Consider the following 15878-nt stretch of genomic DNA (forward strand, 5'->3'; position numbering starts at 1 on the left):
ATCTGGACTCCCACAACTCAGCAAGTCATCTGGGAGTCAGTGCGATGAATATGGATTCATTCTTCACAAAATGAAAGCCTCGAGTTTTACTGAGCCTAGATGTGTGACATTAAGACCATAAAGAAGCTCAGATAGGTAAGAGCAATAAAGGATAAGTGCCTAAAGTGGGAGAAGTAATTTGTCTGTGAATCCAGCCACCTTAAATTGGTCTACTTTACTCGGTCTCTTCAGGCCTCTGCTATTTTTTGCTGTACTTTTTGACACCAGAGAAGCTTGATTTCTTTGGGCAACTGGCAAGTTTTTTTTTTCTCCCCAGAAAAACTTCAAAATGATACCTGGAATTATGTACAGGTCTGAATTAATATGTAATAGAAAATAAACTTGTAAGCTTCTGCTTGCTCCTGAATGTTTAATGAGGCTATGTATAAACTTCCTTTAGGTTTGTCCTGAAGGAGAAGTAGGGGAACCAAAACTAAAATTCACCACGAATTGCGAAAGGATCTGAGCGATGGCGATGTTTCAGAGAGAATGAATTTGACTGGCAGAACATTTCCTGCTCTGCTGACTTGTCGACACACTGAAGGCATTAATCAAACAATGTCAGTTTGTATAAACTTTCATAATAAATAGTATGAATGACCAATCACATTCAGGCTGCCCTAAGGAAGTGCGTGCGCGCGCGTGTGTGCGTGTGTGTGTGTGTGGGGGGGGGGGGGGGGGGGGGGGGGGGGTTGTATGTGACTCAATGTCTGTCACCATAGCAACACACCAGGAGACAGCTTGAGAGGCCAGCCAGGGTTAGGCGTGTGACTGACCACGCCTGGCAACCAGTCAGCACTGGAATTTTTAGCAGATTCCAGTTGTGCCCTTATCAGCGATGCAGGATCAGCATCTGACTCGCTCGATGTGGATTAGGAATGAGAATAGAATTTGAAAAACTGATCTGGAAGGACTAGCTGAATTTATAATGAACACAAGCAAAATAAAACTGCTGCCTTCTGTGCGCACGCTGCCTCAGACCGACTGCACATTGCACACTGTGCTGACGAAGACACAACTCAGCGAGTCACGGTTAGATACTGGAGGCACGGTGGGCCCAGACAGCTGAGCAGTGAGCAACTAAGCATAAAGATACCCACTCATTCTTCATTTTTTAATCTCTGTCTCGCAACAAGGAGATCACTCCAGTTTTACTCACTCATTGACCCAAATCACAACACACAAATATCCATCTGTGTTTAACTCAGCTTGAAGCAAACACACCATATGCTTGTGTTTTATTCCAATCATTTTCACAACGTGCAATTTGGACAAAGTCCAAGTCCAGCTCTATAGCTGGAGGCTGTGCGTCATACCTCCTGGATGTTGCTCAGGGATAACGTGAAGTCTTGGACCATTCCTGATGGTGATGGAGGAACCTCAGAGGAAACCAGGCTGGGACAGGAAGCAGCATTCTGTGGTGAAGTGGGAGGTGGGGACAGGAAATGACATATAGGAGTTAAAGAAAACAATAGCTCCTCTGCACACATCCGTGACTACAAATACCTGTCCTGTTTATCTGTAGGAGAAGGAAATGAGAGGGAGAAGCCTTGCTCTGACGGAAACAACAGCTTCAAATAGAGAGATGATGAAGGATTACAAAAACAGACCCACCAGACACTGTGATGAGCTCAGCAGAATGGGAAAAACCCCACCTCATCATCACCAACATCATAAAAACCCTTTTCAGGTTTGAAAAGAGCCTCAAATATAAATTACAAAATGAGACTTAAAAAACAGAAGCCTCCTGTGCTTTGCATGTTTGTTTATCAGTACCTTGGGATCTCAAACAGCATGCCTGACTGGGATTTATTGCATTTGCTAAAAAAAAAAAAAAAATGCTGTGATGTCTTTATTACATCAGTTGTCTGCTTCTCTTGGGGATCTTGTGATATAAAGGCGAGTGTTAAACATTCATGATAATAAAAAATTGAAACATTGTTGACCAAGCCGCTGACCACAGGACTGAGTCACATCCTCTCGTATCTAACTGGGACCAGTTGTGTGTACCCTGAGGGCCAAAGTCTGTTGGGCCAGACAGGCCTTGAGATCTGGCTGTGCAATAAACTTACAGAGGGGACAGAAATAATACAGTGGCTGACCTCGATGGCCTTGATAATGTCAGGAAAATGTCCAAAATGACAGTGGCGTCTGGGGAGCTTTAATTGGTTTCAGTAATGCTACACTTGAAGCTTTAGATAAATTTCACACTTTCACAGCCATTTCATGGTCTTGTGCCAAACATTTTACACTATTTGATGATTTGTTTGCGTTTCAAAGTACTTTACACCCCACGGGGGTTGACACTGGCAAACATATCGTTTCATTTGCACAGTTAAGCTGCGAAATAAAGGGATATAGAAACCTACGGTGGAAAATGTAGGTGTTAATTTAACTCTTTGCTGGTATCAAGCAAAGAGTTAAATCATTTCCAGTCAAATAGGAGCACAGTGACTCCACTTATCCTCTCAGACAAAAGTTTTGAAACCAGAAACTCCAGAGGCTTAAAGTGTTTTGAGTTTCCAAAACCAAAACCTTCTGAGATTTTATAGCTGATTTCCACATTCTTACATACTGTAATTGTGACACTAGTAACCTCACACTGACTTATCACATCGTTACTCTTGCCTAACTCGTCTGGACTCATTACAGAACACTTAGTGTTTCTGGACAGTACAGTCAGGATTATGACATCTGATTGGTGGATTAAAAGCAAATTACTCACCTCAAGCTGGTTGTGATTTGAATCATCTTTACTGGAGACACATAGGTGGTTCTTTTGGTCCCAGTAACACTTCCACCTTGTACTCAAGCAACTCATACATCTGTAACACACATACATGGAAAGAGTTGAGAAACAAGGATAAAATGTTGCCAAATCTGGCCTTTTTTCTCTTACATACACATACAATTACTCCCTGTGATCGGTTCCCATTCGGTAAAGAGTGTTTTGCAAACGTTGAGTTTGTGATTCACTTGGAGTGCAGCTCAAAGATGCAGAACTGATTACAGGCATCAAAGTTTAGCTTTAATAAAAGGAAGAAATGATTAGTCATATTCAGACGCATTCATTCCACAGTTACAACACAGCCAGCAGAGAGGTCATACAGGGCCAAATCTGCTGAGATGAAACAAAGCAGTTCTCAATAAACACTCAGACTGGTAAATGATGATGCGTGTGTGAGCATGCTGTTGCCTGTATTTATATCTTTGTGAGATCAAGTCTGAGTGTTACACTGCCTACGTGAAGATATTTTGGCAACTAAATCCATCAGCAGCTTGTAGACTCTATACAATTCATACTCGCTGATCTGAGACAAGCCCACATGCACAGGTTAAACATGCACAGCCTGCATTGCCTGCCCTGCAAACTGTTGGGTGGGCGTGACTTGTCTGACAGCTGAAGATGTCTGTCTAAGTGAAATAAGATTTTGCTGGCCAGAGCTTAAAGACAGGTTTTATCTTTTGGACCTTGTTTGATTTTTAAATGATGAGTCTGGTGGTATTCTATATTTTTACAATAGTTGAGAAATCCAATGAGAAGAACAAAGTCAATAAATTGATCATATTTTAAAACAATTATTAAAACACATTGCTTTATTATGATGAAAATGGCCATTTTTTATATATACATATACAGTTTCTACCTGCTGTACTTAAAATACAGTAGTATGAGAAATGGATTCCAACTTAGAGAAGTAGCAAAAAAAAAAAAAAAGTAGATTTATGCATTTGTGATCAGTTTTGGAAGATGTATGGCACAAATCAGCACAGGCATAAGAGAGACACACACACACACAACAGTTAGAAAGCATTTTATTTATATTATTTTTTTTTCTTTTTTTACTTAATTTTGTAGTATAGTAGCTTGTTAGCTTCTATTTCTATATTTTCTTGCTTTATCTACCTCATGTCTATTATGTGGTGTGCTTTTGTGTGTATTTCCTGCTGCAACTCTGCAGTTTCCTTTTGGGGATTAAAAAAGTAAACTATTTATAGTAAAAACAATGTGCTCCCTCTTCCAGTTCTAAGGTTTTACATATCAAAACATAATACAAATTAATTTAATCCTTAGCAGGTCTTAAAATTAGGTAATACAGCCTGAGATGAACAACACCTCATGACATATTGCACCACGTCATTTATTTAAGGCAAATGCAGAAGCAGTGTATGAGAAACTAAACACACACTCACTGCTTCCTCATAAGAACTAAAAGGGTAAGTAGCAGCCAAGTGGTGTTAATCAAATGTACTTGATTAAATGACCACCAGCAAGTGTGAGCACCTATATAAAAGCAGAAGGTCTGGCAGTTTGCTAGTTTGGAGCATTCAGGTGTGTGTTAACACAATGCAAATGAGGAAAGACATCAGATATGATCTTAAAAAAATCAACTGTTGCTACCCATCAAACTGGAAAGTGTTATAAGAACTCCTCTGTATACCAAAGTATTCTGGAGTCAAATCTATCCAACAGCTTGGCCAAAACTGGGTCATACTACAGGACAATGATCCCAAGCACAGCTGAAAATTTACAACAGAATGGCTGAAAAAGAAAACGATCAAGGTGTTGCAATGGCCCAGTCAAAGCCCAGACCTCAACATGATTAAAATACTGTGACGGGACCTTAAGAGAGCTGTGCATAAATGAATGCACCTCAATGAACTGCAGCAATGTTGTAAAGAAGTGTGGGGCAAAAATTCCTCCACAATGATGAGAGAGGCTGATAAAGTCATTAATGTAAGTTATTGCTGCTAAAGGTGGTTCTTACACACTGCTTCTGTGTGTGCACTTGTTACCATAACTGTATGTGACACAAAATAACAAGGAGCATAACAGACCTGCTTTAATAACAAAAATATCTCCATCTTACCTTCAAGGTAAAACTAAGTTGTATTTTATTATAGAAATTCCTTTTACCAAAAACAAAAAAAGAAGAGTTAATTCATATGCAAAAATACACACTGCAATTTTGATACAGTATTAGAAGTCTGCTTTGTTCACATATGAGATAGTTTTAATTTTGAGAGCCTTTTAGACATGTAGTTGAGATGATACAGGGTAGTGTTTGTGGATATGGATTATGTTCTTGCTTTCTGTGAACAGAGTAAAAAAACGTGTCTTCCAGATAAAGTGCCTAAACTGGAACATCTCCACTGAACATTACGAGCGTGAGTAGAGCGTGTCACTGTGTTGCCTCTGGGAAGAGACAGATGTCCCACACTAGGAATGATAGTGCCTCCAGTGATAACAGCACTCTGAGGGGGTCTCCAGATTGGGCAGAGTGAAGTGGGTGTAAGAGGATGTAGATATGTAATTGAAACGTGTGTGTTCTGATTAAAAGCAGACAGACCCCTCAAGGCTCTTATCAGCTGCACAGTTTCTGTTTTCCCCAACTCCTTTTCTGTCCTACTAAAACACCTATAAACCACCACCCAACCACACACACACACATGCATACACCCACACACACGCACGCATACACCCACCCAACACACAAAGATTGCTGGCATACGCACACACTCTCTCCGGTTCACCTAACACTGACAGTAAATACCCTGTGAAACTGCCCTCCCCTAGTTATAATGACCACACACACACACAAACACGCACGCACGCACGCACGTACGTACACACACACACACACACACACACACACACACAAATAAAGAGTCAGGCTTGCACTCTCAGGGCCTCTCAGTGGACACAGCGGTTAAACACACATCCTCAATCACATCTCTGTCAAAGAGAAATACGTTTGGAAGAAAAGATCAGTTTCTGGGGGGAACGACAGAGAAGGACAGGGGGTGGGGGGCAAACAGAGACAGAGAGGGAAAAAAGAAAAGAAGAGAAACATGCCAAAACTTGAGACACAAAAAGCAAATATAGAGTGTGCGTTTGAGAGTGAGAGCGTGGCTGAGAGACGTAATGAGAGCGAGAGGGCAGGATAGGTGTTTGTCCTACTGGGCTGTGTGGTGAGACTGGAATGCTACGGTCTGGTTGTCATTAACACTTTACCCGGTGACCATTTTGAAAGTGTCGAGGAAAAACTGTCTAAAAACACTCGGGTGCTGACACACACACACACACACACACAAACGCAACCACACACTCTGTAAAACAAGCAAACTAACTCAGCTCACCAAGTTTGTTAGATAGACCTCTTAAAGCTGAAGGTTTTGCAACTCACAATAATTATGTAGAATATAAAATGATTACCATTTTCACCTTGCTAATATAGCAATGGTTTTCATTTTAATAGATAAATGAAGAATATTTTCTTTTATGTTAAGGCTCGCTTTACCCTATAGATGTTTATCCGGATTTATTAGAGCACATTTGTTTAATTTATGGTCAGTGGTTACTCTAATATTCTGAATTTCAGTATGTAGTATGACTAGTGATGCTCCAAGAAGTGACGCAGCCTACATTATCCCGAATGCAGCTTAACTACAAATCTTGTTAGAACTTCCTGTCATGTGAAGTGTCACATATTTTAAAGTCCACTCCCGTGGCTGCAGCACATGCTTTCTGTTAAAACTTGATGTCACTATGACATCATGTTTTCTCATACTTCAAAAACCACAGACGGTATTACACAAGTGATTTTATACTGTAATATTCTTTATCAAAACTGTCCCTTTAATATCTCTTGTCACATATATCTGTTAATAAGCCTGACTTTATAGCATGTGTTTTAGATCCGGGCTTTAAACACTGGAGCTCAAACCTGGCAGTCTGTCAAGGACAGCTGTCACTGTGGAGTGCTCACAACCTCAAAGAGGTTGTTTTAATACGATTTTGTTTCTTTTTGATAAGAGATTATACTAAGGAGCAAGAGTACCGAGGACAGACTAGGGAGAAAAAAATGGGTATACAAAACATGTAAGGTACTGGGGCTTAAATTACACCCACTAACTTATGGATTTCTTGTAACGCTCCTGCAGTTTCTGCCTTGTACAGGGTAATAAAAAATGCATCAGTACTGTTTCACCACCTACCACTTTTCCTGCATATAAAAAAAGCAAAGGATTTGTTTTGTGGTTATACTATCTGAGGTTAAATCTGGTTTTTTTTTTTTTTTTAGTATACAATTCATCATTGACTGAAGATGATATAAAATGTTTGGCAGATGTGCTTGTGGAAAAATAGTCCCCCCCCGCTTTTTTTTTTTTTGCCCTGAGCTAAACAGAGTTATGCTTTGAACAAAGACAATTAAAGCTTATAATAATATCAAATATGGTCACTAATTCACTGAACTTGCTAGACTTGAAACAAAAACACAATTAATTAGTTTTATTTGTTCATCAAGAGAAAATTATTTGGCAGCTATTTTGATAAATGATTAATCCCTTAAATCATTTTTCAGTCAAAATGACCTAACATTAACAGGTCCCAGCTTCTGAATGGCGATGATATGATGTTGTTTTTGCCATTTTGTTGGGTTTCTGACAGACGGAAAGGGGAGATTTTACCACTTGACGCTGTTATTCTTTGGCCTCTTTTAAAAGGCAGCTTAAACTCAGCCGTTTAGACAGGCATTTAGATCGTGCTTGTGTTGTGTGCTCATTTTCTTTGCTTGTGTGTCCCCTTTGCTTTGTGGTGCTGCTTGCTTTTTATTGATACTTCTGTAAAGCACCTTGTGACTATTCTTTGTCTTAAAAACTGCGACACAAATAAAGTGTACTTACTTAAACTTTTGCATTTCATAAACCAAATCAGTAATTGATTATTCAAGAAAACAATTAGCAGATTAATTGATAATTAGCTCTTTGCACCACTTAGAATCAGTTTATTTTCAATCACATCAGTCTGGCACCACCGCTAAGAGCCAGAATCCCGCAGGGGATATTGTCTCACTTTGTTTTGCATAGTGTATTAATAATGAATTGGAATAAAATACCCTCCACCGACACCTTTCAAAAATGTAATTTTGCTCACACACTGGAGGAGCACGAGACAGCATTGGACTGATTTTCCAATATAAGAATAAGTTTGCAGTAAATCACTTTTAATGCTGCCCGTGTGACACTGATGGTTTGCACAGACGTTCAGACATCAGTATCTAATAACATATGAAAAACCTGAGTGATGGCTTTTTTTTCATAAAGCGCAAAAACAAAGACCCTCTACTATCTGGTTTCATTGAGAATGAGTGGCTCTTTAGGGATTATTAACAAAACAGCATGCAGTGATTAAAATCAGATAGAGTATAGCAGTTCCACCCATTGCAGCAGAATGCTCATCCTGTGAGAATGGCACTTTGCTCATTATCACCTTCAAAAAAACCACCATCTAATTTCACACTCCTGGACCTTGCCGAGCACTGAGGCCACGTGCACATATTGGGTGCAGTCTTGCACACATGTACCTGCAACTGCTGTGTTCACACCTCGAAACTGCTTTCAAAAAGTGAACAAAAGGGACAAATCAAACGCCTTTTCAATCTCTGGGAATCAGAAAAACACACATACACACACTGATGCCCCTCTAAGCCTGAGATCTGCCCATCAGATAGAGCGGATCGTCTGACATGGTCCAACATGCAGGAGGAAGCCAGCTGGATTGCTTCCAGATATGAGTAAACCCTCCCTGTAACCGGGCCATTCAAGTCACAATTCTTCACATAAACAAACACCGACATGATTTGCCAGACACACATATCTAATTTCCTTTGGATTAACATTTACAGCATATTAATCCCACATTTGATCCTGTGCTGAGAAACCTGGAGTAAGCCAAACACACAATAAGCCTTTGAAGACATGTTGAAAGCATTGTGGCCTAAACAGAAAACGGAAAAAGCATGAGAGGGAGAGGTTGGGGATGGGGATGGGAGTGTGCCTAACATTTGTTGTTTGGAGATCACTATAATTGTATTTCATTGGTATTTATATCTCATTAAAGAGGGTTTGTTTTGAGAAATCTAATGCATATTGAAGCAGTGAATCCACTACTTAAGTAAAAGTATAAAAATAAAGTAATGATACTCAAAGTATCTGATTTATCTCAATAATTGTGTAAATTAAAGAAATATTATGAGCAAAATGAAGTTAGAGTCAAAGAGCTTATAATGGAGAATTGTGTCCCCTAAGACTCGCACGCTATTAAATGTTTCATAATTAGACTATTATTGATGCATCAATGCCTAATAACATTTTATTGTTCCACCTTCCAGGTGAACCTAGTTTCAGCTGTTTATATGGTTCAGTAATCTTGTCTGAGAAGTCATGAGTACTATGTAACAGATATTTTTGGTATCAAAGAAGTAGAGAAAAACTGTATCCATGTGTTTGACACTGAACAATTTAAACTGTACAATCTCAATCAGTTTAAATAAAACCATTTGAACTGATATGATAAAAGTCATAGGAGAAATAACTCTTTGGTGGAACTGCTAACAACTTATAGATATTGTCTGATTACTTTGTCCCTGTGGATGATAAATATTTTGGAGGTTCCAGGAACACGCAGTCCTGTGCAAAAGTCTTGAGCTTGTTTTTGCCTTATATACTGTATTTCCATATATATTTGCACATGTTTCAATAAATTGCCACACCTATTTCCTATTGTGACAGGAAGTAATTAAAAATAAAAGAATGTCTTCATATGTGGACAATAAAGTCATCATTGTTTAACAAAGTATAACATGCTTCACTGAATGAAGTAAAAGGGCCAGAAAAGCCCAAATATGATGTCACTGTGGGGGGACGCAGGGCCTCAGGGACTGCTTAGAAACAAAGCCTGCTCAAATGTGATTGATCAATAACTGGTCAATATTCGGGCTACAAACAGAAACCAGAAAGCTTGAGGTATTAATAATCATTTCCTGTAAATGCAGATGCTTAATATTCATATCCAGATACTGCTTTATACAGATACAGTATGTGAAATGGCAAATGGGACCCCAAGTAGGCAGCTTTCTGTAAGCCAAGAAGACTGAGAGCCACTAATTTCCTCTTTAACAATTACACTCCCATAGCATAATTGTCTTTGTGTGAAAATCCTAATCTTGCTAGTATTTTATATCTAAAACTGATAAATGTTGTAATGGAAAGACTTCCATCTGGAATGTAGCGGAGAAAAAAAGATAAAGTAGAAGAAACTACAGAAAAAATATTGCCTGAAAATTATACAATAATCGAGTAAACATCTTTTTCACCACTGCATCAAAGTGAATGTGTTTGGACATAATGGATCACAATGCCATGCTCTAAGCTGGCTACGCATCACAAACTCTGGATAAATCACGAATTTGAGATCAACCAGGGTGATATTGAAAGTGTGACTCACGATGTCTTTGGATGTATTTTTCCAGTCCTTTCGCAGTCGTAGATGATGAAGCTCCCAAATACCACAGACGTGCCATTTACTTTTATCGCCACAGAAACAGTCAGGTGATCTGAAGAAACAAAAGCATGTACACGGCAGTGTATGTGACAACTGCTGGAGATGGTATCACTGTCATAACACAAGGTAGACAACAACATATCTTGACTTTGCTGCTTTTTGAAAGATGAAAGGGGAAATTGGATTTGTTCGCATAAAAAAATGAATCAAATACCGTAACTGTCCTTGAAATAGGTGGAAAAATATGGCTGGCAGCCTTGGCAAAAAAAAAATAAAAGAACCAATTGGATGCGTGTTTGCAGTCTCACCTTTCCCAGGGAGGATTGGTTGATAGCTTTCTTGCGGGAAGAGAGGGCAGGTCTGGATCTGACCTGAACTGGAGTCCAGGTGCACAGTGGCAACTGTAGAAACCCCCGGCTCATATTCACACTCCACACGGGAGCCAATCAGATCCGGAACGCTGCCATTTATCAAGATGCCAACATCCTGCGGCAAAAACACATATAGCAATATAAATAGCTACTCATCTTTATCAAAATTAATTAGAAATCGAATCCCCCAAACTCACAATCATCAAGTCCAACACGCTTCAACAGAAAGCGAATGGTGTTGGCATTACTTCAACTTTGTTTAGGAGTTCGGGCAGAAAAATAAAGAAACTAATGTGCAATGAAGAAACAGATGGCACAGTGCTACATTCACATCTAAATCTGGGTATGTGATGAAGTATGACAGACGTATAATGAGAAACATAACACCTCGCTGACATGACTGAATTTCAGCTAAATGATTTCAATGTGAGAAAACTAAGGGTGGGTTGGTGGGAGCAGGCAAAGATTGTTAAGCAGAGAGGAAGAGCAAGATGACATATTCTGCGGCCCAGCAGGTAGGAACTGAAGCAGCCGGCAGCATGCGCTTACATATCTTAAAAATCTTTTCCATTGTTTAGGCACTTCCTGCCTGCTGCTTCCTGTTTGGAGAGACAACCTTGAGAGGAGTTTCCTGTTGCTGAAGGATGCCTTTGGTTGAGGCAGCTGGTAGACCAGCCACACTGACCCTCATTACAAGCAAATATCCACAATTAATGAACCAATTAATGACCTGTCGTCTCTGAGTCAAGTCCAATTATGATCTGTAATTAAAGGTCAAATATATCGGAGGTGTCAAATTTCCCTGAGCTAATTATCACATTGTTATCTTTGGTTACATGATATAATGACTGTTAAGTATTACTGAAAACAACAGTTTGCACATTATACCCTGTAAGCAGGTGAGGCAGGCATTCTTTTAACTGGGATATATTATCCTGCCAAGTCTGATTAAAATTAAAGTGGAGTCATTAGGTAGCAGTCCATGAAACAAAACTTATAAACACCTGCAAAGCTATTTTCTATTAGTACAACAGAATCTTATGAAGGTACAGGTGATTAGAAACATAACCCAATACTGTGTGCATATACTATATAGTAAAGTGACATTAGAAAGTCACTGCAAATCACTTTTAAGTAACTGATAAAACACATTTTTCAGTCGGCACAACAGCCAAACTGCTACATTTCATTCCTTTGACACCAAATGTGTCAACTCAAAAACAAAGTCTGTTATTCCACTCAGTTTTATATACATTTACATTTCATTTTACCACATTTTGTTACAGCTAAATATAAAAAGAAATAAAAGATACAGATAGATAAGATGACCTGTATAAATCAACTGTGCCACTTAATGAAAAAGGGCCACTGAGGAAGAATGAAAATGTGTTCATAATAAAACCTGTCCCAGTGCAGAAATTTCACTATACAATTACCCTGGGCAAACAAATTCACAATAACAATTTTATCACAATATCTGCTGTTGCTATGCGCTCCCTTTAGAGTCAAGTGTCTTTGCTTCACTGGACTTCTCCACAGTGTTTGTGGTGTTGGTGTATTTTAAAGCATCGCTAATGAAATGAAATGACAAATACTATAGTTTGATGTGTGGATTATCCACTAAGTTTGTGCTTCAGTTTTGGAGCATGAAACTCTAGTGCTTTATTAGTTTGCTACTTGTCACTAATTGTCAGGTATCTGTGTCTGTGTGTTATGGCTATACAGTGTTTGAATGCAGCTTGCCACTGAAATGGACCTCTTGGCCATTTTGTTGATGGTTGTACATTTTGGAGCCTTTTTAATTGAATTACCAGACAAAAACATTTCTTGTGGGGTATAATCCTCTAAAAAAGTTTGTGCCCTAGTTTTGTTTCATAAAATTCCAATTAGCACTAATAATTACCAGGTGTCTGCAGTGCCTGACAAATATAATAAACCAGCTGTCACAAAAATACGAAAGCACAAATATTTTCGAAATCTGTCAAAAACTTGTTTGAAACAAAAAAATTTTGATATTTCTTAGAAAAATAAAAATAAATTAATGTTTTTATACCCAAATTAGAGCCGGCAGGCTGGACTTTTGTGAGAAGTCAGAAATGAATCTAGCATAACATTAAACCACTAAAACTAATTTTTCTGTTCAGGAATGCGAGTAAATAACTGTAATTTGGTGTCTTAATCAAAAAATTATGATGTGCTTTATTATCTTTTCAGCTTTATTTGGTAAAACTGTAAATTTGAAAATCCATGCATAACAACAATAGTTGTATTTTGGCAAAAAAAAAAAAAATGATAATTTCAGTCAAATTGCCTGCACATATTGGTGTATTAAGCATTACAGAAAAATTATTCTGGTAATTACCAGTACTGTTCATTTAGGGCAGCTGTGGCACAAACCTTACACTAAGTAGTGGTCTAATAAATTTGTTAAGCACTTGATTTCTGAGTCTTGAACCAATGCTACTAATAAGCCTTGGCAGCTTTAGTCGATCGGGAGGAGACACAAGTCCATTCTCAGGGGGTCATAAGCTAGTGTACTCGTCGTGTACTCCTCGTGTGGGTCCCAAGCCCAAATAAATGGGAGGGTTGTATGCGGAAGGGCATCCGGCTCAAAAACTGTGCCAAATCGAATATGCAGATCCATCTGCTGTGGCAACCCCTTGGGAAATAAAGGAGTAGCTGAAAGCACCAGACTAGCCCATAACTCTGCACGCTAACCTCTTGTCTATAACAAAGCCAATGGATGATGTCACAGTGGCTACAACTTCAACACTGTTGAGACACCTGGCAAAGTTGTCTTTTCAATTTCTTTGCTGGGTCAGTAGAACACATTAAAGAGAAACTTGCATTAATAATTTTCTGCAACTATAAACATAAGTGTATATAGAGAGAATATAAATGCACTTTAGCGTTTTTGACATTTGACATGTTTACTTTTGCTAAAACACAGTAAAAAATTGGAATAAGGGTACAGCAACATTTCAGTGTCACAGTCCATCAGATCAATTCATGTAATCAGTCTGAGAGATTGTCTAACTTATACCTTTCTAGCTTATACTGGACCTTACGATCCAGAATTTGGAAAGATTTTGTTCTTTGTGCTGTGTACTTCAGAATATTCAATTTGAATTAAAACAATGATAGGATATTGCCAAGTCTCAGCTTTGATTTTAGTCAGGTTTTTGTCAGTGCTGAAAGAACTGCAAGGGCTTTTCAAACAGAGTAGTCATATTTCAAAAGTTCAAAAGCAGTTGCACAATCGACTACTAAATATTTCTGTGTGTCAGCTGTGTGTCGTTCAGTTCAACATAAAAGAGCTCACATATGGCTCAAAGTTGAGGGCGTAGCTATGAAAGAGTTGAAGAGTGAACATGGACAGTAACTTTATAAGCGCAGAAGAAAAGTACATGAATGTCAGCTTTACATAAACTTATGCAGTGTTAAGGAGGAAGTTGCGATGGAGGAAAAAGCTGGAGCAGCAAACGAGCATTGGCACTTGATTTTATCAGCTGAGTAATAATAATAGTCAGCACTGCAATGCTGAGAGGTGTCAGATTGTAAAGGTGGTCATGAGACATCAGCTTTAAATAAACCGTCCCCATTGCAGCCATAACTTTGTGACGCCCAACAGCCAAGTTTGTCTGACTTATGAAAAGCATGTGACGGCAACAATAACACACAACGGGTTCACAGTACCTTGATGTCTGCAGAGATGCTGATCTCTGAGGGTGTCAGGGTCATGGAAGGACACTGCTGGGGGCCTTCACCCATGCTGATCCAAGAACGAGCCAACAGCCCCTTAGCGCACTCTTTCTGGATGGTACATCTGGACAGCAAGAGACAGAATTAACATCATATCTGCTATATCATGTGTGTTACATTATAATGTTCTTATTTCTTTTGAGATTAGATAACAGGAAAAAGAGCTATAACATCTGTTCTGTGCGGCCCAAAGTTAATGAGCATGTCCATGTTACTGTGCTCGTCCAGTATCAGGTCAGGATAAAGTAACTGCTTATCAATCCTGCAGCTGGTAATCTAGACCTCTAGACTGCCATATGGGTGTGTGAACGAAGAGCTTCAAGGTCGCATGTGTCAAATTTCAGACCTGCAAGTCAAATCTGGTCTCTTGCTAATTTTAATCTAGCCTGCATATCATTTTAGGTTTCCAATAATTGTTGCCCTTTATAGTAGGTGTCATGGTACTGGGCTTTTGTTATAGTTACATTTCAGTGGCATTATTTCATGTTTTTATCCTCCTACTTCTGATGGTTGTTTCTGCCTTTGTCTTGTCTGCATCTGCATCTAGTCTCCCTTCTCCGTGATCGCCCGCCATGCCCTCAGGAGTTTCACCTGTCAGCTGTGTGTGTGTGTGTATATAGTCTTGTCTCTCCCCTTGTCAGTTTTTCAGTTTACCTCTTGTTTGTCCTGCCGGTGCTCCCCATATTCTTTGTGGTTTACTACATTCATGATTTTGGTCTATGCCCCGCAGACTTTAAGTCATTTCTGTGAGTTCTTATCGTCTTTCATTAAAGCTTATCTTTTGTGAGTTTAAATTGTCTGCGGTGGCTGTAAAAATACAACAGTAGTGCGGTCTGCACATGCCAAAGCAAATACAGTGTTACAACTTGCATCATATCTGCAAGCTAACACAGAATGGAAAAAATAAAGTTGATACTGAAGGCACCCGTTGAGAATAAGGAGAGGCCTGGGTATGAGGCCACCTCTGTGTTTAAAGAATACAATTTGCGTAGCCACTCAATCATTTTGATTCAGGTTTGTGAAACAGGTCCTTGTGAACAGGCTGTAGCCTTTATGTGGAACTATATGCAGAACACCATTGTTTTGCTTGACTAAAGGGCATGAAGGTCGCACAACTCTTTCACTGACTGGTTCAGGACTTTGTATGAACCATATTTTAGGTGAGAAGGCTATATGGGACATGCATTTCTGAATAATAAATAATTCATAAAATTAATTCATATATGTCTGCCCTTCAAAAAATTCTCATTTCCAATTGCGACCCTTAGCAAAACTAAGCTTGACAACCTTGTTCAAGGTTAACGTTACATCCTTTGTGAGGTGAGTTTGTGTTTCCATTTCATTCCTGGAGTTGACGA

The 15878-nt window shown here is 39.0% G+C and overlaps 1 protein-coding gene across 1 annotated transcript in view; it reads right to left on the reverse strand.

Moving 5' to 3' along the window:
- plxnd1 (plexin D1) overlaps positions 1-15878 on the reverse strand; it is a 71983-nt gene that overhangs the window by 38335 nt on the left and 17770 nt on the right. Inside the window, exons 5-9 of the mRNA XM_030732773.1 lie at positions 14455-14584; positions 10696-10873; positions 10331-10439; positions 2765-2864; positions 1356-1454 (exon numbers count right to left, since the gene is read on the reverse strand). Of these exons, the coding sequence (XP_030588633.1) occupies positions 1356-1454; positions 2765-2864; positions 10331-10439; positions 10696-10873; positions 14455-14584 (616 nt within the window). The remainder of the gene's footprint in view (positions 1-1355; positions 1455-2764; positions 2865-10330; positions 10440-10695; positions 10874-14454; positions 14585-15878) is intronic.

This window comes from Archocentrus centrarchus, chromosome 7, assembly GCF_007364275.1.
Source record: "Archocentrus centrarchus isolate MPI-CPG fArcCen1 chromosome 7, fArcCen1, whole genome shotgun sequence".
NCBI classification, from domain to species: domain Eukaryota; kingdom Metazoa; phylum Chordata; class Actinopteri; order Cichliformes; family Cichlidae; genus Archocentrus; species Archocentrus centrarchus.